At 48.7% G+C, this 24,440-nt stretch overlaps 1 protein-coding gene across 1 annotated transcript; it reads left to right on the forward strand.

Annotated features, from left to right (window-relative positions):
• The first annotated feature begins 9,221 nt into the window (after positions 1 to 9,221).
• Positions 9,222 to 16,402, forward strand: KRT84 (keratin 84). Its single transcript, XM_035002023.1, has 9 exons — positions 9,222 to 9,764; positions 10,981 to 11,189; positions 11,793 to 11,853; positions 12,337 to 12,432; positions 13,331 to 13,495; positions 13,665 to 13,790; positions 13,908 to 14,128; positions 14,593 to 14,624; positions 16,059 to 16,402. The coding sequence occupies exons 1-9, from the start codon at positions 9,222 to 9,224 to the stop codon at positions 16,400 to 16,402; spliced, it is 1,797 nt and encodes a 598-aa protein (XP_034857914.1).
• The last annotated feature ends 8,038 nt before the right edge of the window (positions 16,403 to 24,440 follow it).

Genomic DNA, 24,440 nt, shown 5'->3' on the forward strand with positions numbered 1-24,440 from the left:
CAGCACACCCGTGCTGAAGACCGACTACTGCCCAGGGGGCACCGGGGTCCTCAAGACCAGCGGGGGATGCAGCGTCGTGGGCACCGGTGAAGTCTACAGCCCCTGCGAGCCCCAGGGGCTGCTGGGCTGTGTGAGCGGGCGGGGTTCCAGCATGAAGCTAGGGGCTGGGAGCAGCTCTTCCTACAAGTGTTAGCCCGGCCCCCGAGGCTGGAAGCCCAGGGACAGGGCGCCAGCCCCCCGCCTGGATGTTGTCCCCCGACCAGGGCTGAAGACAAGGATATTCCCAAACCCCACCTTCCTGTATTGACCACACGTTTCCCTTGGGTTTTCACTGAGAGGCGCCCCTCAGGCATCTCCAAGAGTCACCTCTCACTTAGCCGTGTGCAGACCCTAAGCTAGGCCCTCGGGGTGAACACATCAAAGTTCTGCTTTATGGATTATCCCCTGAAAGGTTGCCCACAAAGCCAGTCTCCCACTCCCAACCCCTGGAAGTTCCCCACCTCCCTTTCGTCTGGCTCTCACGCACGTAAGTGAACTTCTTTTAACACCCGGCTAACACATGCACTACTGCAAGGATCAAAGCCCATTCTGAACTCTGAAACCAAGTGCCACCGTTTCAGGATCACTCGAGACCTGTTCATGGTCCTCTCGGTTGGCACGTAGAATCGAGAGGTGGTCTTTGGGCAGTAGATTTACCTGCTCAGGGGTGCTGGACTCCCACTATGAAAATACATCTTTTTCCTGACCTGCATTGGCAGCTGATGGCGGGCAAATGCCAAAACAAAGGCAAGGGGATGTGGAACGCTTCCTGGATGGAAAGACAATCACGAGCGGACACCATTTGCTCAATGGAAACAAGACCCTCCCCCACCCTCCGTACATAGCCCTCGCTGCCCCACCCAGCCCCGCCCCTGGTCCTGAGCCCTCTCCTTCTAGGTCCTTTTGCTTCCCGTCTGATATGAACATGTTTTCCTGGCTATAGTGATGTGGGGCTGCCCAGCAACTGGGAGGCTTTGGCTCAGGGGCTGCACAGAAGGTGTTGCGCTGACCCCATCTCCCCAGAGGCCCCTAGCGCTGCATCCTGTAGGAACCCACCCACCCAGGGAGCCTCCATCTCTGTCATAAGCCTCTGGGCTTGTCTGTTCCCAATAAACTGACTATTCCCAGGCTGCAGGAATCCGGATTATTCACTTGGCTCTGTGGGGTACAAGAAGGCTGGAGGGGAACCAATGAGCAGCCTTTGGGAGCTGGGAGCTGGGAGGGCTTGGGAGTGGAAATGAAGGTTATCATACTCATGGAAAAGCTACATATGAATGATTTGCAAACAGCCTGTGGAATAAATGTGGATCCATACAAATTGCATTTAAAACCTGCATATCACACCCCAATAGACTGCAAGTCACTTGCCATGTTAAAAACCATGGCCTTATACACGTAGGCCTCCTCACCACCTGGTCCCCTGCCCGTGTCCTAGAGAAAGCCTGTGGGGGCCCGAATTATGTTGATACTTAGCAGCCTCCCCATCCCGGACCAGTCTCAGGGCAGGTCAGATGCAGGCCTGGGGAAAGCTGTGCAGATGGGCACCAGTCCAGCCAGGGAGGAGAAACTTCTAGTCCCCTCTCCCTCCTAGAGAGCCCCAAGACCTGGAGATGAGACTTGGTAGTAGCAGTTCTACCCTTTTGGGGCCCCCAAAACCTTCCTGTTGCCTCACTGATCCCCTGTAACAATCCCCCCACCACAAACTCCTCCCAGAGGAGTCATAAATAATGAGAGGCAGAGAATATGGGAGCAACAGGAAAAGGCAACTAATGATTATGTCTAGAAAGGGGGTCAGAGAGAGGTTCACAGAGAAGGTTGTAAGGATAGAGTCTGGGAGGAAGTCGAGGACAGTATATTCAAAAGGAGGCTTTCATCCACTTTTTCATTCATTCAATATATATTTATCAAGCACCTGCTTTGGGTCAGGCCACCCAGGGGCTGGTGACAGTGATGAACAAGACAGCTCCAATCAAGGTTGACTTACTCAGCAGACAGAACAGACACAGGACTTAGAGCCCACAGTAAGGACTGTAAAATGGTGCGGGCACTTTGGAAAACATTCTGCCGGTTCCTCAAAACGTTAAACAGAGAGCTGCCATAGGACCCAGCCATTCCACTCCTAGATATACACCCAGGAGAAATGAAAACATGTGTCCACACAAAAACCTGTATGTGAATGCTCATAGCAGCATTACTCACAACAGCTAGAAGGCGGAAACCATCCAAACGTCCATCAGTGGATGAATGGATAATCAAAATGTAGTATAGCAACACAATGGAATATTATTCAGTCATGAAAAGGAATGAAGTACTCATACACATTACCACATGGGTGATCCTTGAAAACACCATGGTAAGTGAAAGACGCCAGACACAAAGATCACATATGCTTTGATTCCATTCCCATGAAAATCCAGAATAGGGTAATCCATAGAGGCAGAAAGCAAATTAGTGGTTGCTTAGGGCTGGAGAGAGAAGATGGGGTGGGGGATTATAGCTAAAAGTTTCCTTTTGAAGTGGTGAAAACGTTCTAAATTTGACTATGGTGATGGTTGCATATGTCTGAGCATATACTAAAACCACCACTGAACTGTACACTTTAAATGAGCAAATTATAGGGACACATGAGTGGCTCAGTCGGTTAAGCGTCTGACTTTTGGTTTCAGCTCAGGCCCTGATCTCAGGGTTATGGATGGAGCCCCGAGTCGGGCTCCGTGCTCAGAGGGGAGTCTGCTTGAGATTCTTTCCTCCTCTGCTCCTCCCTCTGCTCGCGCTCGCTCTCTTTCTAAAATAAATAAAACTTTTTAAAAATAAAAATAAAAGGGACGCCTGGGTGGCTCAGTTGGTTAAGCGACTGCCTTCGGCTCAGGTCATGATCCTGGAGTCCTGGGATCGAGTCCCGCGTCGGGCTCCCTGCTCAGCAGGGAGTCTGCTTCTCCCTCTGACCCTCCCCCCTCTCATGCTCTCTCTCTCTCAGTCTCTCTCTCAAATAAATAAATAAAAATATTTTTTAAAAAAATCAAAAATAAATGAGCAAATTATATGGCATGTGAATTATATCTCAACCAAACTGTTTGTTTGTTTAAAATGGGGCCCTGGCCCTAATCCATGCCTCACAGGGCTTACAGCCTAGCAGGGCATACAGACCTGCAACGGGAAATTACAGATGTGAGAATTGCTGTGAAGGGGGTCATAACTGAGGGCCCCACCTAGTCCCGGGCTTCGGGAAGGTCCCCAGGAGGAGGGCCAGGCCAGCTGGACCCTGAAGGGCAGCAGGACTCAGGGGAAGGGAGCCTGGTGGGGGTTCCAGGCTGAGGGACCAGCAACCGTGAGCCCGAGCACACCGTGCCTGTGCTGCTGAGAGTCTGGAGCCCACGACCGCACAACCACACAGAGGGAAGGAGAGGGCAGAAGAGCAAGGCCTCCAAGCCTCAGGTCCCCCCCGCAGCCCTGTCACTCTGCCCCTGGCCCTAGAGCCAGCTAAGCTCCTTGCTGATCAGTATGCAAAGCTCTGAAAGCTACAAGGATGCTCTGGCCTGGAGTCAGCAGAAACAGAGATTCCAATAGACCGCCCATCTCTAGCCCACAGATGGCTACCCAAGATCCAGGAAACATGCCACTGGATTAAAGGAGGAGAGGGAGGGGAGATTGCCCACCCTCACCGGGAGGTGGGCTCAGGCATGGAGACCATCCCTTTAGGACTTCCTATTCAGAGTGCACAGGCCCAGGGAGAGAGGAGGCTGGCTGAACAGTCCACTACCCAAGCTTAGTCCTGGACAGGAGCTCGGGGGCCTGGGTGAGCCCCCTCTGGAACGTCCGGCCGTGGCGGGGGGCTTCAGTGCTGTGTAGCAGGGCCCCCATTCTCCCTTCCTCCGGACTGGGAGCTGACTCAAGGCAGATGGGACAAAAGTGCCTCCTAGTGGTGGCCCGGTGGCACATTCCATTCACCTAGGCAAACCTCTCCTGAGCTGCTGAGGGGGCCAGGCCTGTGCAGGGTGCTAAGATCCAGAGAGGATCGGCCTGGGCCCCCTGCCCCCAGCAGGGAAGTCAGAGCTTCACTGCATTCCACTGGGCCTCAGGAGTCCAAATCCTGGCCCCCTCCAGGGCACCCCTGTGAGGACAGGAGGGGAACAGCCCCAAGGGGCCTGGGGAGGATGGACGCACCCAGAATGGAGCTCCTTGTTTCTCTGTCTCCCCAGAGTATCTCCCATTTCCTTGCCCCTCTTCTCACCTGGGGCCTCTCTTCTCCCCACAAGGCCCTTCCTGGCCCCACTCCCCCCTCCCTCAGGGGCCCTCTGCCTCTGCCTCTCAGAGGCCCTTGTCTTGCCAGGACCCCTTCCTCATCCCAGCCCCCTCGGTGGCCCCAGGTGCACCCGCCACTGCCACTCTCCAGCCCGGGCTTGGACTGGGGGCACTGGCTTCAGAAGCAGAACTGTGACCAGAGGAAGGGGAACAGGATCACCATGTCTGATGGAAGGGAGATAACTGGGCCCCAGCCATGCCAGCATCTTAACACAACGCCAGGCACACATCAGGAGGGGAGTGGAAGCAACCTGAACTGTGCACCTTCAAGGAGCATCATTTTCACTCCGGGCAGGTGATAGCTGCGTGGGCCAGGTGAGGAACCTAGATTACACCTGAAAAACACTCATCCTGCCTGGAAGAGTGGGGATCCCTGAACAAGAGGGGATGCTTTATCCCTCCTGGGGAGGTGTTTAGCTTCCATCTAAGAGTCCTTAGTCCGAGAGGGCAGAGGGGTGAAGGGCCTAGGCAGGGGTGGGCTCAGCCTCTCCCCACTGTCCCCCTCCTTCTGCTGGGCTTCCCTTCCCACAGAGGCAGGTCTCAGCACGAACACCTCCCAGTGAGTGTCTCTTTCCAGCACAAACTTGTCTCCAGGCAAAACGGAAACACTGTGAAGAAGGCGGCTTTTAGCAAAGCCTCTCAGCACCTGGGATTTCCCTGTCTCGCTCCTCCCCTCCCACACACACGCGCGCACACACACACACACACATACACACAGCCTGGGTGTGCCCAGGGTTCCCAGACCCTGCTTAGCCAGCCAGGATGGGGCCTCTCCCCACCCTTCCCCGTCAGCAGTTCTGCCTCCCCGCACTGCACAGATAGCATCATGGGGAGCCCAGCCCCCAGAGGTCCGGCTTCCATCCAGCCTGACCCACTGCAGGAAGAAGAAACTGTCAGGGCAGCAAAAGCTCCAGCGAGCCCAGGGTTTCCAGGGCAACCCCTCCCCGCTCCTACGGGCCACCCCCAGGAAAACTGGCTGAGGGTTGTGTTATGCATCGTCAGGCAAAATGATGCCTCAGAACTAGAAACTGCTGATGGTGAGAGTTCATCCCAGAACAGGAGTTATGCTTGACTGGTCCCACCTGCCCCGCCTGGTCAGTCAGGCCCGCGGGAAGCAGGGACTCAGGACAGTCCCAGAGCGGCAGTGGGTGATGAAAGCACGGCTGGGGCGTGGGAGGAGGCGGGTGCTGAACAGGAGCAGGGTGCCCACCTAGAAGAGAAGGGAGGCTTGTGCAAAAGAGAAGGGTGGGGCAGAGAGAGGGAGGGAGGGAGGGAGGGAGGGAGGGAGCAGAGCAAGGGGGGAATGGATGGCCGTAGCCACACCACCTGCCACAGAGTCGCCCCAGACACTTTCACACTTATCCCTATGATACCGTGAAGGAGAAGGCAGTGTCAGTCCATCTTGCAGATAAGGAAACTGAGGCTTAGACAGGTTAAGGGACGTCCCCAGGTGACCGGTAACTCACGGAGGGGGCGTGCTTGCTGTCTCCCACTGTTCAGAATGGCCGGTGCATAGTGATAATAAAAAGCAGACTGACTTTCAGCTGGTCATATTATCGTTTTTAAGTTCTCAACAGACAAGCACCCGGAGCAGAGCCCTGTCCCCACTCTGCCCCTGGTGCACCACCGTCCAAGGTCACTCTGCTGGCAGGTGGCAAAACTGGGACAGAACCCAGGTCTGTCTGACTCCAAGGGTAATGTCAAGTCTCTGTTGTTCACCTGGCACCCTCGTTGGTGTTCTCAATGCCTCTCCTCCCCCTTTCACCTCCCTAAGGGTCCGCCAGCCGCCTTCCCAATCTCCTGGATCCCCTTGCCTGGCCCTTCCCTCCAAGCAGCCAGACTCAGTGCAAGAGGCCAGAGCTGGAGGGTAAACTGCGCTGGCTCCCTGGTGAGCACTTGAGTTTTGGATCCTGGAATCTCCTCTTCCTGACGTATCTCCAAAACCAAACGCTCGAATTCCTCTTCTTTTCACTTCCTGCTCCTTTCTCCCCCCTTTTCCTCCTGCTTTGAATCTTTGGGGTGTATTCATGCATTCTACGGAACTAAGTAGCATTCCCTCCACATGCCCCGCTCCACCAAGCACTGGCGGCACAGAGAACAAAACGCACCAAGTGTCTGCCTCCTGGAGCTTATATCCCAGCTAGGGAAGATAGAAGATAAGCAAGCAAATCCATGCAGGAGAGGACCTCTGATGGTGACAACTACTAGGGGAGGGGGGATAGAGAGGACATGGGGGAGGGAGCTTTAAATAGGGGGTGACCTATGAGCAAAGACCTAGGAGAGTTGAGAGACCCGGCCATACAGCTATTTGAGGAAAAGGAGTTTCCGGCAGAGAAAAGAGCAGGTGGGTAATTGTCTGAGGCAGGACTTTTCCTGCCTGTTTGACAGACAATCAGGAGGTCAGGGTGGCTGGAGCCTGTTAGGATGGATAGAGGGAAATGAGGTCAGTGCACAGAGAGCAGACTGTGCAGGGTCCTATATGCCATTTACTCTGAGTGGGATGGGAAACCATAAGAGCCTAGAAATGACATGATCTAACATGTTGTTAAAGGATCACTTTGCGCTGTTAAGAAAAGACTGAGGGGAGGGGCACCCGGGTGGCTCAGTCGTTAAGCATCTGCCTTCTGCTCAGGTCATGATCCCGGGGTCCTGGGATCGAGCCCCACATCGGGCTCCCTGCTCCGCGGGAAGCCTGCTTCTCCCTCTCCCACTCCTCCTGCTTGTGTTCCCTCTCTCGCTGTGTCTGTCTCTGTCAAATAAATAAAATCTTTATTTAAAATAAATAAATAAATAAGAAATTAAAAAATGAAATATACGTGTGGAGAACAGAAGAGATGTTCACCAGAGCAATATGCCTTGACAGTCATCAGTGTGGATAGATGGTATTTAAAGACATAAGACTGTATGATGTCACGAAGGGAATGAGTGTAGGTAAAGATGTGAACAGGTACAAAGACTGGGCCCAAGGATGCTGCAGTGTGTAGAAGTTGGGGATATGAGGAGAAACTGGCTAAGAAAACTGAAAAGAAGCTGCCAGTAATATGGCAAGAAAATCAGGAGAGCATGGCGTCTGGAAACCAAAAGAAGAAAGCGTTTCAAGGAAAGGGGAATGATTGACTATGTCAAATACTGCTGAGAAGCTAAGTGAGGGCTGAGGACAGACCACTGCAGTTAGCAACGTGGAGATCACCAGCGATCTTCCCAAGAAGGATTCTCTCATTATTACTTTCCTGCTTTTCTCTTTAGTCATACATTTGATAACTGGGTCTATAGAAAATAGTAGTAAACTAGGAACATTCTTAATTTGATAACGAACATCAACAAAGAACCTACAACTAACATCCTACTTAATGGTGAGAAACTTGAAGTTTTCCCACTAAAATTAAAAAATAAGGCCAAGAAGTCCTCTCTCACCACTGTTTTTAACATCATCCTGGAAGTCCTAGCTAATGCATAAGACAAAAGAAAATAAATGCTGTAGAGATTGGAAAGGAAGAAAATAGTAAAAACCCGAGCTGGATAGCTCAGGTCAAAAGCACACACCCCCTTCCAAGCATCCCACAGGATCCCAAGCAGCCAGTCAAGTACAAGTTCCACCAGGCACGGGACAAATAGGATGAACCATGTCACATGCTAGAATAGAAAACACTTGTCTCTGGGTCCTGAAATATCTGCAATATTGGTAACAATGATAATATCCAGTTGCTTAGAACTTTTCCTTCTCTATCCAGATGCTTATTGCTTTGTCTCCCATCCAAGTACTAACCAGGCCCAACCCTGCTTAGCTTCCAAGATAGATGCATTCAGGGTGGTATAACCATAGACCAGATGCTCATTGCTTTGTGTCTCTCTATCCTAACCAGAGATTCATCAGTAACACAGGAAACCTGCACACAAGCCTATAGATCAGCCCTAATGTGTGTTTTAGGGGTTCAAAATCATGTGGTTAACTTTCCACACAGGTACATGATCAAACCATTGGCATGCTTTGGCCTCAAATTACGCCACAAAAATATTGACCAGTGGATAAGATAAATCTTCCCCCAGCATAGAGACTGTCTTTTATCTCTGTACCATCAGCACCAAGCACACTGTCTGAGACGGAGTTGGCAACTGATAATTGTGGAAAGAAGTAATGAATTCATGAATTAATCTCTTCTGAGTGTCTCAAATCAGACATGCTTCTATACTAACCCAAATGAGCTTTACCGAAGATTCAACTCTTATGTAAGCAGCCAAACCAGAGCATGGAAGACTGATAAGACAGTACAAAAGGGTTTTGGACTACTTAATCCATCTACAGAGATGCAATAAACCATATTCTCACCACATTATTTCTTACTCAGCTGTGCAGACCCTGTCTCTTCTGCATACCCCCTTACACCCCCACCTATTTAGGGGGTTATATCTGTATGGATGCACCTCTTTTGAGCCTCTTGCTGGAGGTGTTACCATCCTAACTTTCTGGTGGTTAGCCACACACTTGCAGTTAAAAAGTCTATTGGATTTATGACCAAAGCAAATTTATGTCCCCATAATGGCAATTGTGGTGGACTTGTGGGGAAAAAATAGGACCATAATGTTTATGTGTTTATGTGTTTTTAATGTTTATAGGTTTGATGTTATAGCCCTGATCCTGAGGAGAATAGGTGTGTCTGAGATTGGCTCATTATTAACAAGGTTACAGGCATGAAGAGTTTCTGCTAACTACCCAAGCTCATAAATGCATCCAAATGGATTTTTTTGCATTTTTATGGGGCCAATCCTCAGATCCCCAGACACATAAAAGGGGGAAAGGGATCCACTAGCCTCAGAGGGACTCCCAGCTCCAGCTCGCCCCACTCTGCAATCCCCGCTCTGTCCTCACCCAGGAAGCCATCATGTCTTGCCGTTCCTACCGAGTCAGCTCTGGGTGCCACATGGGCAACTTCAGCTCTTGCTCTGCAGTGAACCCCAAGAACCTGAACCGTTTCTGGGCCAGCTCTGTCTCCTGCAGGAGTGGGCCCAGCTTTGGGGGCCTTGGCAGCTTTGGGAGTCGGAGCGTCATCACTTTTGGATCGTGCTCACCCAGGAGAGCAGCTGTAGGCCCTCGTCCCATCCGCTGTGGAGCTGGCTTTGGTGCTGGCAGGGGGGTGGCCTTTGGCTTTGGTGATGGGAGCGGTGCTGGTCTGGGCTTTGGGGCCAGAAGTTGTGTTGGTCTGGGATTTGGAGCTGGCAGTGGCCGTGGCTGTGGCTATGGCTTTGGTTACAGAGTTGGAGGAGCTGGAGTTCCAGCAGCCCCATCTATCACAGCAGTGACTGTTAACCAGAGCCTGCTGACCCCCCTCAACCTGGAGATTGATCCCAATACCCAGAGGGTGAAGAAGGATGAGAAGGAGCAAATCAAGACCCTCAACAACAAATTTGCCTCCTTCATTGACAAGGTACCTATGACAGCTCAATCTCGGGGTCTGGGATGGTAAGAGCTAAAATGCACTGGGGTGTCCTCTCCCGTAAGAAGAAAGAACCCAGGCCTGAGGCATCAGCCTTGACCCACATCTTTCAGGCACTGCAATACAATTTCTGGGTCATTCTGCTGCAAAACAAGGACAAACCTGAGGAAATGCTGCATGGTGGGATATACTAAGACAGTGGTTTTGTCTTCTGGAGGAAAGAGGAACACCCGGCCAAATCTGAGGGCATCTGGACAAACTAAGACCTAGCACCTAGTCACTTAGAAATATCTCCCAAACAGGCTAGAAACATTAGGACTTTGGGCAGATGTTGGCTACCTGTTTAAAGGGTTTTAACCTTTGAGATCTTCATGTTCTTTTTGAGATTGTCATAGTCTCTGAGGCTGGGTAGCCACATCTGCTCAGGCTCAAGAAAGTAGAGAATGGAACTGAGTAATTCTTGCACAAAAGAAAGAATGTATACTCCTCATGTGGGGTACCCAGATTCAGCTGAGTTGTCTAGATTGAGGGAAATTGTAGGAAACCACTATAGGAAGTCATGATCTTCAGACTGATGAGAGAAACAGTGATGTGGAACTGACATCCCACAAACCATGTCTCCATGGAGCGGGAGTCCTCTATATCTGAGAATGGAAACTCACCTCTGTGAGCTTCAGGTTCCTCATCTCTGAAATGAGGGGGTGGAGCAAATGATCCAAGTTCTCCTCCAGCTCAACAATTCTCAGCTGATGGAGCATCTGGGATGGTGGATATGACTTATGACCTGAGAATTCCCACCTCCTAATGCCTTATCCCACCCCAATATACTTTACTCTGCTCCTCATTCCCTGTGAGGGATGGCCAATCCATTTTTAGATATAGGCAAATCCCAGCTCAAGTAGAATCAAATTTTCCAACTTCCCAGTGCACCAGCTTGCACTTTTCTTGGAGGGTAGAGAGGACATGGTACTGAAGTGCTTTGGTTCAATAGCTTCTGTTTGCAGCTGAGCCTGACTGAGCATAAGAGGGGGTCACAGACGTACTCTTCCAGTTTCTACTGAGTTAGAGGAGGAATGAAAGTCAACAGACAAGAGGACAATGTCAACATGGGGCTGAGAGTCATCTCTGGCCACCTGAAGAACTTGTCGACATGTAGGTGACTCTATCAAGCTCTTCAGGTGCCATTTCTTTGCCCCTGTGGATTTAGGTGCGGTTCCTGGAACAGCAGAATAAGCTCCTAGAGACCAAGTGGAACTTCCTCCAAGAACAGAAATGTGCCAGGAGCAACCTGGAGCCCCTCTTCGAGAATTATATCACCAACCTGCGGAGGCACCTGGACATAGCAAACAGCGACCGGGCCCGGTTTGAGGCTGAGAGAAACCACATGCAGGATGTCCTTGAGGGTTTCAAAAAGAAGTAAGTGGCATCTAGACTGCATAGACCAAGGATAGGCAGTGTTTGGTTCCCAAAGCAGCTGCCATGTTCAAATAACAGCAGCTGTACAAACCGGGGTTGAATGCTGGTTTCAATACTCACCCTAGTAGGGGCAATGATATGTAAGGGAGGAGGAGGAGGCCCTCTGTGGGTCCTGAATAAAAAGGAGTCTTGGAATTGGGCATGGTTTGTCCCTAGTCTGGTCTGTGGGAATGGACAGTAGACTCCAGAAACAGCCCTCTGGTTTTGAGAATAGTGCTCACGTTCAGCAGTGAGTTGGGTCCTACTTTCTCTATGTTCAAATGCAATGATTCCAAGTCTTTTCTAGCAGAGGAGCATAGCAATGGTCCACATTTTCAGACCCCAAATCTAATTTGAGAAAGTAAAAGGGATTTGGAAAATCCGAGGGCCACAGGCTCATAAAAGGTCCTAAAGATGAGACAAAGTAGATGAGAATATGTAGGTGGCAACAGGGACTCGTGCTCCTAGATGTAGCAGAGGTGTCTTAAGAGGCTCACTGGAGAGTTGGGAGTAATTGCCTGTCAGTTCAGATGAGAACTCACCCTCTCAATCCTTATCATCCAGGTATGAAGAAGAGGTGGGATTCCGGGCCAACGCTGAGAATGAGTTTGTGGCTCTGAAGAAGGTAAGGGAGAGCAACAGGTCCAAGCAAGCTTCTCCTCCAGACAAGAAAATATTCCCAAGACAAAACCTGCCCCACCCCCCGTACCCCACCTGAAACGGCCCAGGCAGCCCCGTGGAGTCTGGGGCCACTCACACAGAGTGGAACCTCTAAGGTCATAACAGGTCCCCTTTGGAGTTCTGATTTGGCCTCAGATTATTTAGGATTGGGTCTTCACAAGAGCAGAGGTCTGAAGAGATGGCCTTTTAAGAGTCTTAGATTACCCATATGCTCCTTGCCTATAAATATGCATTCAAAAATGTCAAGCAGCCCCCAGGTAGTAGGGAGAAGAACAACAGTCACTAAACTCCAAGGGCTCTCCCACCTATCCCAAAGCCTGGCCTGGCCCTGTGGGGATTGGCCTGATCTTCCCACCCATCTCCAGACTCTGCCAAGTTTAAACAGTACACAAGTGATGACCATTTTCTCCTTCTCTCTTTTATGCAGGATATGGATACAGCTTTCTTAAATAAGTCTGATCTAGAAGCCAATGCAGATACCCTAACTCAGGAAATTGACTTTCTGAAAACCCTATATATGGCGGTAAGCATTCATCCCCTCTGAGCCAAACAAAGAGATCTGTGCTTAGCCTGGACTCCTGGGGGGCTTTGTCTGGACTGGCATAATTTCTAACATTTAGTATCGTACATCTTCCTCCTGTTCCAATCTATTATCCTCTAAATGTCAATTTATCTACAAGTGGAGAAAAGAAGGTAAGCAAGCAGGCTTCTCAGCGGGTCTATGAATAAACTCCTTAGATCTACGCTCCAACTCCTCGTTGGCCAACCCAAAGACTGGGGTCTAAGAGCATCCCTTCCTCTCTACCAATCAGAAGACTCTGAAAAACTGATTTGCTAGTAGATGTAAGAAAAACTGTGTTTGACCTAATTGGCTAAATGAACTAGTTATCTTTTGCTTGGTAAATGGTCTGTTTGGTCTGGTACAGAATCAGCCAGAGCTAATGTCCGGCTCTGAGCAGAAAGGCATCAGAAAGCTCCCTCTGGAGCCCTTACAGGCCAGTTCCAAGCCCCTGGTTCTATTAAGGACTTGAGATACAGGAATTCCTAGACCACCATGTTCTAGAATATTATCAACTCTCGATGATCCATGACCAGCACAGTCACTTTGTGGACAAGCCAAAGAAAAGTTTCAACACTAGCATGGCTCTCACTCTCCTCTGCCAAGTTCCTAGGCCCCATGTATTCACCTAGGTGAATAAGGAGTTAAAGAGGTGTCTTCGAGTATATAACATTTCAAACTGAAATAGTTCTCTGTTCATGTCTTTTTCTTTGTCCTCCGTTTGGATGGTCAGTTTCATCACTTTGCTCTGAACAAATGAGCAATGCTCTCTGCTCCTGAAGCCACTCTGGGGCCCCTATGGCAGAGTCCTGGCCCCTGATGGGACTCTGAGCCCAACTGTCTTGCTCATCCTCCAACACAGGAAATCCAGTTGCTGCAGTCACACATCTCAGAGACATCGGTCATCGTGAAGATGGACAACAGCCGGGACCTGAACACTGATGGAATCATCAACGAAATCAAGGCCCAGTATGAAGAGGTCGCCAGGCGCAGTCGGGCTGATGCTGAGGCCTGGTACCAGACCAAGGTGGGAAGGGGAGTGGGGGCTGAGGAAGGGGTGTAGGCAGCCCTAGCTAGAGTAAGACTCATGTACGACAGAGTGGACCCAGTGGAAGTCGAAGGCTTCCCAACTCAGTTGGGGCTGTCGTCTGCACTCCAACTTTGGACCCTCATAACATCCCCCTTTCCCTGCACAGTACGAGGAGATGCAGGTGACAGCTGGCCAACACCGTGACAACCTGCGCAGCACACGGGATGAGATCAATGAGCTGACCCGCCTGATCCAGAGACTGAAGGCAGAGATTGAGCATGCCAAGGCTCAGGTGGGCAAAGGAGAGGAGAGAAAGCCCCAGAGGGAGGAAGGGGGGGCTGTGTTTCTAACCCCACCCGGGGATCCCCTAGTCCCTGCCAAAGCCCACCTGCATGCCCCCTTCCTGCAGCGAGCTAAGATGGAGGCTGCAGTGGTCGAGGCAGAGCAACAGGGTGAGGCGGCCCTCAACGATGCCAAGTGCAAGCTGGCGGATCTGGAGGGCGCCCTGCGGCAGGCCAAGCAGGACATGGCCCGGCAGCTGCGGGAGTACCAAGAGCTGATGAACGTCAAGCTGGCCCTGGACATTGAGATCGCCACCTATAGGCGCCTGCTGGAGGGCGAGGAGATCCGGTGAGAGCTCTCAGTGCAGCCGGAGGGAGGTCAGACTTAGGCATCTAGAATGACTAAATGGGAGAGGGGACCAGGTGAAGAATTGCCAATTTGAGTGATCTTTAAAGGTAGCAGTATCTTCTCTGCAAATATTAGTCAGGTTGCCCTTGCCAGGGAATTAGAAGATGGTTCCAGCTTTTTGCCTCCAAAACGCAAGTTTCTAGACAGTGCACCAGAATCATAGGATGTTTTGCATATTGGTTATCTGTTTAAAAATAATAATAAAACCACATTTCTTCAAATATTTTGATTCAATCGTTTTGGAGCAGAGTCTAGGAACATGTGTTTTTTCAAAGCTCCCGGGATGCTTGTAAGCTAAGGGTAAGAACCACCGGTCCACTCTGCCAAGAAAGCCTTTCTGATAGCAAGCAGCTTTTCAGGGACCAACACTGCTTGTGAACTCACTTATTTCTTTCTCTCCCCAGGATCTGCGAAGGTGTTGGACCAGTAAACATATGTAAGAAACTTAAGTTTTTTCCTCTTCATATTCCTCTCCTGCAGCTCTGCAAATTTCCTTCAAACTCAGGCTCATGTTGGGATTAGGAGCCCATGCTGGGCTGGCCATGAAAGTCAGGGGAGCGAGGACCATCTAGCCCCTGGACTAGGAGCATCCCTTAGCTGAGGTCTGAGATCTCCCCAGAGCCTTCATTCCCTAGAGAAAGCAATCACAAAGGTTTGCAGGGCCAAATAGGGGGGAAAGGGTTCCAGAAGAAAGTCAGCCTTTTTCCTTTGAGTGGTCTTGTCCTTCAGGGACAAAGACCAGAGAAGGAATGAAAAGACCTGTGCCAAGGAGTCGCCCCCACACCCATGGCAGGGGATGGGACAAGGATGAGCAGAAGTCTTCCTGCTGCTACTACCAGGCAAAATATTGTTTGTGCCCAAAGCATGCAGGGGATTATGGTGGGCACTGCAGGGCAGGGGAAGGTAGGCACAAAGAAGGCAAGCCCAGCTCCTGCTCTCTAGAATTAAAATCATCTTGAGATGAGCCCTATCCATTGTCAACCTGTCCCTCAAGCCCTGTGGAGAGGAATAGCATTAGCACTCCCCTTTATGCTCACTTAGAGAAAATATGTGGTTTACCAGAAGTCCCAAAGCTAGTCAGTGGCACAGCCAGAACTCAAACCCAGATTTCTGATCCAAAAGTACAAATCTACACAGATGTATGGTGGAGCTGAGTGCTACATTGGGTGGGTCAGGTAGTCAAAGCTACTCATCCTCAGATGACCTGCCCTCAGAGAGGGGGAGGTAGCAAGGAGTGGCTTTCTGCAAGAGGTCAAGCTTGAGTGGAGGTCACAGATGATGCGAAGGATTCCAGTAAAAAGAGAGGGAAGGAGAGGGGGGGCCCTCTACAGACAGGGCTGGTCTAAGCAAGCTTTAGTGGGATTGGCATCCTGGGATATGGAGGTATGCCCAATGGATACCAGAGGGCTAAAGAGCAGAGACATCAGTGGGTCAAGAGAGAACTGGCAAGAGACTCCTGTTGGAGGGACAATGTGGGAACCCCCAAGGAGCATGATATAATCAGGAGAGAGAAGCCCCATGGCTTTATGGGAGCTACTGCTCCAGTTGTCTGGATAATCCAGCTCACCGCCCAACCTGACTTCAGCCATATATAAATGACAGTCAACTTATGACTATATGCGACCTGGGGAACTGGCTGAATTCTCCCATTTTAATCTGAATGTTTAACTTTAGTGGAGTCACGGCCTTTGAGTCACCCAGGCAAAAGAAGGGAAAAGTGGGTGTTGTCTGGGTAGGCAATAGGGACCACTTCCTCCGGTGCCACCATCCTTCCCTGTCCCCTCCTTCCCTGCTCCCAGCAGACAGCATGGAGGTTGGCCCCCAGGCGTGGGCAGCCTGTGTCGCTGACAGTTTCCTCTCCCTCCCGCAGCCGTAAGCAGCTCCCGGGGCGGTATAGTGTGCGGGCCTGAGCCCCTGGTCGCGAGCTCCACCCTCTCCCACAGTGGAGTCACCTTCTCGGGCAGCAGTGGCATCCAGTCCGGCGGCACCTGTGATTCCAGCCTGGGCGGGGCCCAGGTCATCAAGGCCAGCAGGGACCTGCTGAGCGCAGGCTCCCGAGGCAGCTCGGTGCTCATGGGCGAGGCTTACGCTCCCAGCACCCCCTGCCTGCTGCCCACCGAGGGGGGCTTCAGCAGCTGCAGTGGGGGCCGAAGCAGCCGCAGCTCCAGCGTCCGCTTCATGTCCACCACCACCTCCCATCGGACCAAGTACTGAGAGGCCAGCGCCAGTGAGCCACCAACCCCGGAAGAACCATCTCGATGTCACCTGCTTCTGTCCCACAGGCGTCTGGACTTTAGGCCAGAGGGGGCTCCAGCTACCCCAACTGCCAGGAAGGCAACTCTGCTCTCCCCAGGGATTGATCTGCCTGGCCCCTGTCCTCGGGGGATTTTTTTTCATCACCTAGATGCTCTCTCTGCAGCCCCAGTAGACTGGCTTCTCCCTGACTCCACATTTCCGCTCTTTGGATCACTCTTCACCATTCAGTTGAACAGCCTGAAGAAAGGCACATTCCTTACAGTTACACAAATCAGTGCACTAGGGAGAAAAAGAAGAGTCGAAAGCCAAAAAGAAGGTGCTTGGGCACTATTGCCATCCATAGCTTTGGATTAATTTGGAGAATGGAGAGCTGACGTCCACACTGCAGGCGTCTTTAGCCCACTGCCCTTTGCTTCCTTCTTCCTTTCCCTGGCAGGAGAAGGTTCTTTCCTTCTCTTCCTCACCTGAAAGGATCCATAGTCCTTGGTGGCCCAAGGGATCCCTAAGCCCCCTGAGATGGTTCTTCTCCGAGTGGCAAATGTCCTCAATGCTTCTCTTCTTGCGTTGTTGGTTTAATGTGCATGTGGGTGCCGATGGAGCATGAGCTCTGCTCTGCTGCATGGACCCTGCCCCTGTGGTGGTGTGAAGGAGACCCGACCCTGTCCACTGCAGGGGGTTTGTGTCTGCAAGCTCCAGGGAGGTCTGGGAAGGGGGGGGTGCCTCTTGGTACTGTTCTTGGCATTGCTGGGTTTTCAATAAACTTGCCAATCTAACATCACTAGGACTCTGGCTTCTCCTTCTGGATCACACTGCTGATGGGAGAGATTGCCTCCTAGACTCCACCAGCCCACCAGCCCAACCCCCCACCCCAGGGACCTGCCAAGGGCAGAGGCTGCTATCCTGGGCACAGGGGAAGCAGAGGGGAAAGAGGGCTCAGGCCCTTCCCTGCAGGAGCTCGCAGCTCAGTGGGGGAGAGGATAAATGCAGCAAAGGCCCTGAGAACAAGTGCCCAGCAGCCCACTCCTCTCCAGGTGTTGCCCTACACCTCCTGACCAACACAGACCCTTGCCCCTGTTCCCCAGGTCCTTCCCCAACCCCACTTCCTCTGGGACCACTGCAGGATACTCATCCTTCTGCCCTCACACTTGTTTCCATCCAGCTCACTCACTATGATATTGTTAGAAAGGCCTTACATAGAAAACTAATCATGGCTCTCCCCTACTTATAGACCTCAGTGGCTCCCCATTGCCTTCCAGAAGAACCCAAACTTCCTAACATGGCATACAAGCCCTGAGTGATCTGCCCATATATTTCCACCCCATGCCATCCCTCCGTGCACCCTACTCTGGCCTCTCATCTTTTATTCATTCACCCAACAGACACTTGTGAAATGCTTACTTCCTGCCAGGCATGATGCTGGGAAAACAGCAGTGAACAAGACTTGGTCCTTGCCATCCAAGAGCTTACATCCCAGGCTGACAAATGGACAGGTAGACAAGCAATTACGTCTTGATATGCTCAGTGCTGTGTTAAGAGTGGAATTGATGTTACAATGCGCAGAGGAGAGGCCCGACCTAGACTTGAAGCATCATCAAAAGCTTCCTGGAGGACGTCATGTCACAGCAGAGATGTGATGGGTGATGAATTAGCCATACAAAGAAGGAAGAAGTACTCCAATCAGAGGAAACAAGGTGTGCCAAACCAAGAGGTTGCAGAGAGCGTGCCCAGTTTGGGGATCCCGCTGGGGCTGAATATAACATAGCCTGCAAGTGATAGCTCAGGTGGGGGCAGGAGGCAGCCAAGGGGTGCTCGTGACCAGCACCCAGGGTACCGCTCCATCAGGGCACACATCTCACGCAGGGACTGTTTGCTGCTCTGCCTCACCTCGCGAGTCCTCCTCCTAGAGCAAGAAGCACACCTTTCATCTTTATGGATTCTGCCTTGCTCAGTCAGCAACCTGAGAACTTACAGGTTGCTCTGCTCACAGCCTGAGGCCTGCCTGACCCTGGACTCACCAGCCCCCTGCCCTCCTGCTTCCGGGAGCTCCACACTAGCCACCTCATCTGCCATGTGTGAAGTCACACACACCCCTCAGGTGGCGGCAACATCAAGGCAGCCCCCGTCCGGCCTTGGTGCCTCTCCTCAGCCAGACTTACATCTACCCTGTGCTGGTTATCAATTTATTGCCTTAGTTCCAAATTCACCCTTATTGCCTCCCCTGTGAAAACAGATCTGATCCTCTGGATATTTTCCTTTGCTAGCTGGCACGGTGCTAATTAAGCCTCATCAGTAGGCATTTCCAGGGACGATGGAGAGACATCACAGGAGTAGGACTTTCCTTCCACTGAGCTCTCTCAGCAGTTTCTCTGCCGTCAGATTCCTGCAACACAACTTCTATAATATCAGGCCCCCACAATGCTCACAGTAGCACCCAGCAGCCAGGAGCTTCCCAGCACCCCTCTTGGGCAATCTCATAGCAAGTGCCTCCAGCAAACACTTCCTCATGAAAAGCTTTCCCCAGCACCCTAGAGGGTGGATTTCTGGTAAGCTCTGGATGGGAGATTTCCAGCAAGTTCCACTGGTACAGCACCACAGTGACTTCTCTGGAATCCAGTGAGCAGTGCTGTGCCTTGTCCAGTGAGACTGGGACCTCAGTCATGGCTTTTCCTTGGGGCCGTAGAGGTAAGGACTGCCCCTTATATCTGTCATTCTGTACTCTTTACAGTTCTCTGGACTTCTTACTAGTCAATCTTTCATGACTCCATCCCCAATGTTATCTATATTAAACTTCCCCTGTTCACTTGCTGTGTTCTATTATCTCCTGACTAGACCTTAACAGACACATGCCACTTGGACAGCATTGCTTCCAACCTCTAGGGTAAGACAGCAAGCCAATACTGGGACTCCTCAGGCTCCATTCACTAGTTTCTTCTCTTTTCTCTCTGTCTTACCCCATAGGTGATCTCAGCCAATCAGTGTTATGGCTTTAAAAGTCATCCATATGTCGATGACTCCTGAGTTTGTATCTCCAGCCCAGACCTTCCATTAACTACAGGCTGGTATATACAGACACAAATCATTGACATCTCCATTTGTGTAGCTAATGGACATCTCAAACTAAACATGTCCAGAAACAAACTCTTCACATTCCTTCTTCCCTCTCCATGCTGCTTCTTCCATATTAAGGGCATATCCATTCAGTTGCTTAAGCCAAAAAACACTTTAGAATCATCTTCAAACCCTCCCTCTATCTCATAGCCCCATATTTAATCCATCAGCAATCTTGTCAGCTTTACCTTCAAATAATATCTAGAATCCAACCACCTCTCACCACCTCTATGACTACCACTGAGGTCCAAACCACCACCACTCTTGCCTGGATTACTGCAATAGCCTCCTATCTGGACCCTCTACTTCTCCTCTCACCCTCCCTCAGCATGTTTCCAAAAAGCAGACAGGGTGATCCTGTTAAGACTAAGTTGACTCCCAGTTGCATCCATGATGGAGTAAGCCTATTATAGCCTGTCTCTCCCACTGATTACAACTAAACTAAAAACTCTGGATAAAATCCAGCACAACTATTAGAGGACTCTAAAAAGTAAATAAAAGCTGGTAGATCATGGGGGGAAGACAAAGCTTGAAGAAGCTTTGTATTTCTTTTCCCTCTGCTCACATGGCAGGCCCCCATGGTAAGGCTGTGAGCCATCAACATGATCAACTAGAACTCTAATAGAAATCCCATCTTTCTAACCAGAGGAAGGGGGCCCCTGTGGGCAGGAAAATATGGAGGGGGAATCCTCATGTTTTTCTCTTTTCTTTCATGGCTTTGCCCTGAGAGCAGATCCCAGTCATGAAGCTGTGCAGCAGCCATGGCATGGCAGCAGAAATTCCAAGACAAACTTGATCTTTCTGGCAGGAGGAGCCAGGAAAAGAGACCCCTTCTACGGGGGAAGGGATGAGAGAGAAAAACTGGATGAGCAGATTCCTCTGTGTGTAAATCCACACATGTACAAGTCCTGGGCTCTCCCTTGAGCTACACATGCATGAGAGACCCAAATATCATGCCAAAGCTTTGAGAACTGAAGTAACATTTAAGTCACTGCCCACATTTCAGACACACCCTAAGTGGATAGACACAGGACAAACACAAATCAGCAAGCAAAGAAGGCTTGAAAATCGCAATTGAACTAAGTTTCCCACAGATGAAGAACTTTCAGTCTGAACCTAATTAGGCAGATTCCCTATTAAACAAACAAAACAAAACAAAAATTCTTCAGAGGATTTTAGTAGGACCAAGAGTCTACACATCATAATATTTAAAATGTCCAAGATACAATCTAAAATTATTTTGACATCAAGAAACCAGGAAAATGTGACCAATTTTCAAAGGTAAAGAAAATCAACAGACGCTATTCCCAAGATGATACAGATGTTGGAATTATCACACAAAGATTTTAAATCACTATTATAATAATGTTCCATAAGATAAAGGTAAACACATTTGAAGTGAATTAAAAGGTAGGAATTCTCAGCAGATAACAGAAACTATAAAAACAGAACCAAATAGAAATTTTAGAACTAAAAAAATACTACATTTAAAATTTAAAAGTCATTGATGGGCTCCATAGCAAAAAGGAAAGGACAAAAGAAAGTCAATAACTTGAAGATAGATCAGTAGAAATTATCCAATCTGAAGAATAAAGAGAAAAGAAAATAGTGAAAAAAAATTTTAAACTAGAGAAAAATGATACATTATGTATAGCTAGAGAAAAAATGGCACATTATGTATATGTATACCACAGATTTCTCATCAGAAACTATAAAAGGCTGGGGGCACCTGGGTGGCTCAGTCAGTTAAGCATCTGCCTTCAGCTCAGGTCATGATCTTGGTGTCCTGGGATCAGGCCCTGCACTGGGCTCCCTGCTCAGCAGGGGGCCTGCTTCTCCCTCTCCCTCTGCCCCCCACACTCATGCTCATGCACTCTTTCTCTCTCAGATAAATAAATAAAATCTTAAAAAAAAAAGAAACTATAAAAGGCTGAAGAAAGTGAAAAACCTCTTTAAAGTACTGGGCGGGAGAAGGGGAGGAATGTCAATCCAGAATTCTATAGCCAGCAAAAGTATCCTTAAGAAGTTGGGGGTGGGGGGCAGGGAGGGAACCAGAAAGACATTCTCAGATGAAAGAAAACTAAGGGAATTTGCCATCTGCAGACCTACTCTAAAATTAAGGCAGAAGTTCTTCAGAATGAAAGAAAGTGATACCAGAAAGAAACATAGAACTTCAGGAATAAAGGAAGAGTAACAGAAATGGTAAATACTGAATAAATATAAGACTATTTTCCTTCTCTCGTGTTCTTTAAAGCATATAGCTGACTATTAAAAACAAAAATTATAACATTGTCTGGCAGGGTTTCAATGTATGTAGATGAGTATCTATGACAACTATAACATTTTACATGAAGTGACAAAATATTAACTCTAGTAGGTAGACTGTGAAATATTAGATTATTTACACTGTAATCTCTAGAATAGCCACTATAAAAATAATACAAAGAGATATACTCAAAAGTTAATAAATTAAAAGGAATATTTTTTAATGTTCAAATAATCCAAAACAGACAGGAAAGGGGTACCAAAGAAACAAAAATCAGAAGGAACAAAAACAAAACAAATAATAAAATGGTAGCTCTAAATAAAACCATATTAATAATCACACATAATGTAAATGGTCCAAATTAAATGGCAGAGATTGTCAGATTGGATTTAAAAAGATTCAAATATACATTGTCTACAAAATATCCACTTTAGATATAAAGATATGGATAGGTCAAATTAAAATGATAGAAACAGGTATATCATAAAAACTATAATCAAAAGAAAGTTGGAATGACTGTATTAATATTAGACAAATTAGATTTAAGAACAAGGAATACTGCCAGCAGTAAAGAGATATTATATTGTTAAAAGGGTCAATTCAACAAGAAGACATAACAATTCTAAATATGTATGCACCTAACAACAGAGCTTCAAAATACATGAAGCACAAAGTGATAGAACTGAAAGGCAACATGGGCAAATCCACAATCATACTTGATTTAAACACTTCTTTCTCAGTAATCAACAGAACAAGTAGACAGAAAATCAATAGGATTACAGAAGACCTAAACACTATCACTCAACCTAACAAATGACATTTGTAGAACATTCCACCCATAAAACAGAAAAATACATATTCTTCTCAAGTAACAACAGGGAACATTCACCAAAACAGGCCATTTTTGGGCCATAAAACAAATCTCAATGAGTTTAAAAAACTCAACCCCATATAAAGCATGTTCTCTTACCATAGTGTTATTAAATTATAAATCAGTATCAGAACAATATCTGGAGAATATCCCCAAATACTTGAAAATCAAGCAACATACTTCTAAATAACAAACAGATCAAAGAGGAAGTCACAAGAGAAGTTAGAAAATATTTTAACTGGGTGAAAATGGAAACATAGCATATCAAAATTTTAGGATGCAGGGGCGCCTGGGTGGCTCAGTTGGTTAAGCGACTGCCTTCAGCTCAGGTCATGATCCTAGAGTCCCGGGATCGAGTCCCGCATCGGGCTCCCTGCTCAGCAGGGAGTCTGCTTCTCCCTCTGACCCTCCTCCTTCTCATGCTCTCTGTCTCTCATTCTCTCTCTCGCAAATAAATTTAAAAAAAAAAAAAAATTTTTTTAAATAAAAAAAAAAGAAAAGAGCAGAAAAACAATGACATTGAAAAACAGAAAGACAAAGTAATACAACTGAAAACTGGTTCTTTCAGAAGAATGATAAAATGGGTAAAGTAAACCTCTAGCCAAACTGAACAAGGGGCGGGGAAAGAGAAGGCAAAAATTAGCACTAGCAGGGGTGAAAGAGGGACATCTCTACAGACACTGCAGATATTAAAAGGTTAATAAAGGAAACTTTTATGCCAAGAAATCTGGGAACTTAGAGGAAATGGACTAATTCCTTGAAAAACACAAATTACCAAAGCTCACTCAAGAAAAAATAACCCAAATACAAGGCCGGTTTCATGGGCATGTGTGATATTGTGATTTGTAATCAGAAATAGATATTTAGTTTTCATCCTCTTCCTGGCACAAGGGTTCTAAAACCCTTGGAATTTCCTAAGGGAGAAGAGTGATAAAGTTGTCTTTTGTTATGTTAATAAGCTGACTTTATACTGTACCTAAAGAGAGAGGCTAGATGCCCAGGGACCCAACCAGTGATTAGAGGGTTGGAACTTCCCAGAGGCGGGGAGGGGCTGGAGGTTGAATGGATCGGATCAATCATGAAGCCTCCATCAAAACCTAAAAGGATTGGGTTCAGAGAGCTTCCGGGTTAGCGAACACACGGACATGTGAGGAGAGTGGTGTGTCTAGGGAGGGCCTGGAAGCTCCATGCCCTTCCCTACACCTTGCCTTATGCATCTCTTCCACCTGGCTGGTCCTGGGTTACATCCTTTTATAATAAACCAGTAATCTAGTAAGTAAAACGTTTCTCTGAGTTCTGTAAACTGCTGTAGCCAACAGATAGGATCCAGAGAGAGGGTCACTGGAAGCTCCAATCTATAGCTGGTTGCTCAGAAGTCCAGGTGACAACCTGGGCTGGCACCTGGCATCTAAAGTGGGAGTAGGGGTGACACAGAGGGGGTGCTATAGGACTGAAGCCTTAACTTGTGGAATCTGATGCTATCTCCAGGCAGATAATGTCAGAATTGAATTGAATTGCCGGACATCCAGCAGCTATCCAAGAATTGCTTGTTGGTGTGGGAAATTGCACCCCCCCCACACACACATCAGAATTGTGACCAGAACTCTTAGTGTGTGTCCTGTGCAAAATCACACAGGGTCCAACACCAGAGAATGCCCCACACGTGGTTCATTGACTACTGTCATTAAAATCTTGAAATGTGAAATTTTTGAAAATTCTTGAAATTCTTAATTTTAAACAACAGGCCCTGC

Source organism: Mirounga leonina, unplaced genomic scaffold, assembly GCF_011800145.1.
Source record: "Mirounga leonina isolate KUSES-001 unplaced genomic scaffold, KU_Mleo_1.0 Mir_126, whole genome shotgun sequence".
Lineage (NCBI taxonomy): Eukaryota > Metazoa > Chordata > Mammalia > Carnivora > Phocidae > Mirounga > Mirounga leonina.

Bases quoted from the DNA above. Each gene is read 5' to 3' on its own strand.
- KRT84 (XM_035002023.1), top strand. From the start codon at position 9,222: ATGTCTTGCCGTTCCTACCGAGTCAGCTCTGGGTGCCACATGGGCAAC. The intron at 9,765-10,980 runs GTACCTATGACA...CTGTGGATTTAG, and splicing joins TTGCCTCCTTCATTGACAAG to GTGCGGTTCCTGGAACAGCA. The intron at 11,190-11,792 runs GTAAGTGGCATC...CTTATCATCCAG, and splicing joins CTTGAGGGTTTCAAAAAGAA to GTATGAAGAAGAGGTGGGAT.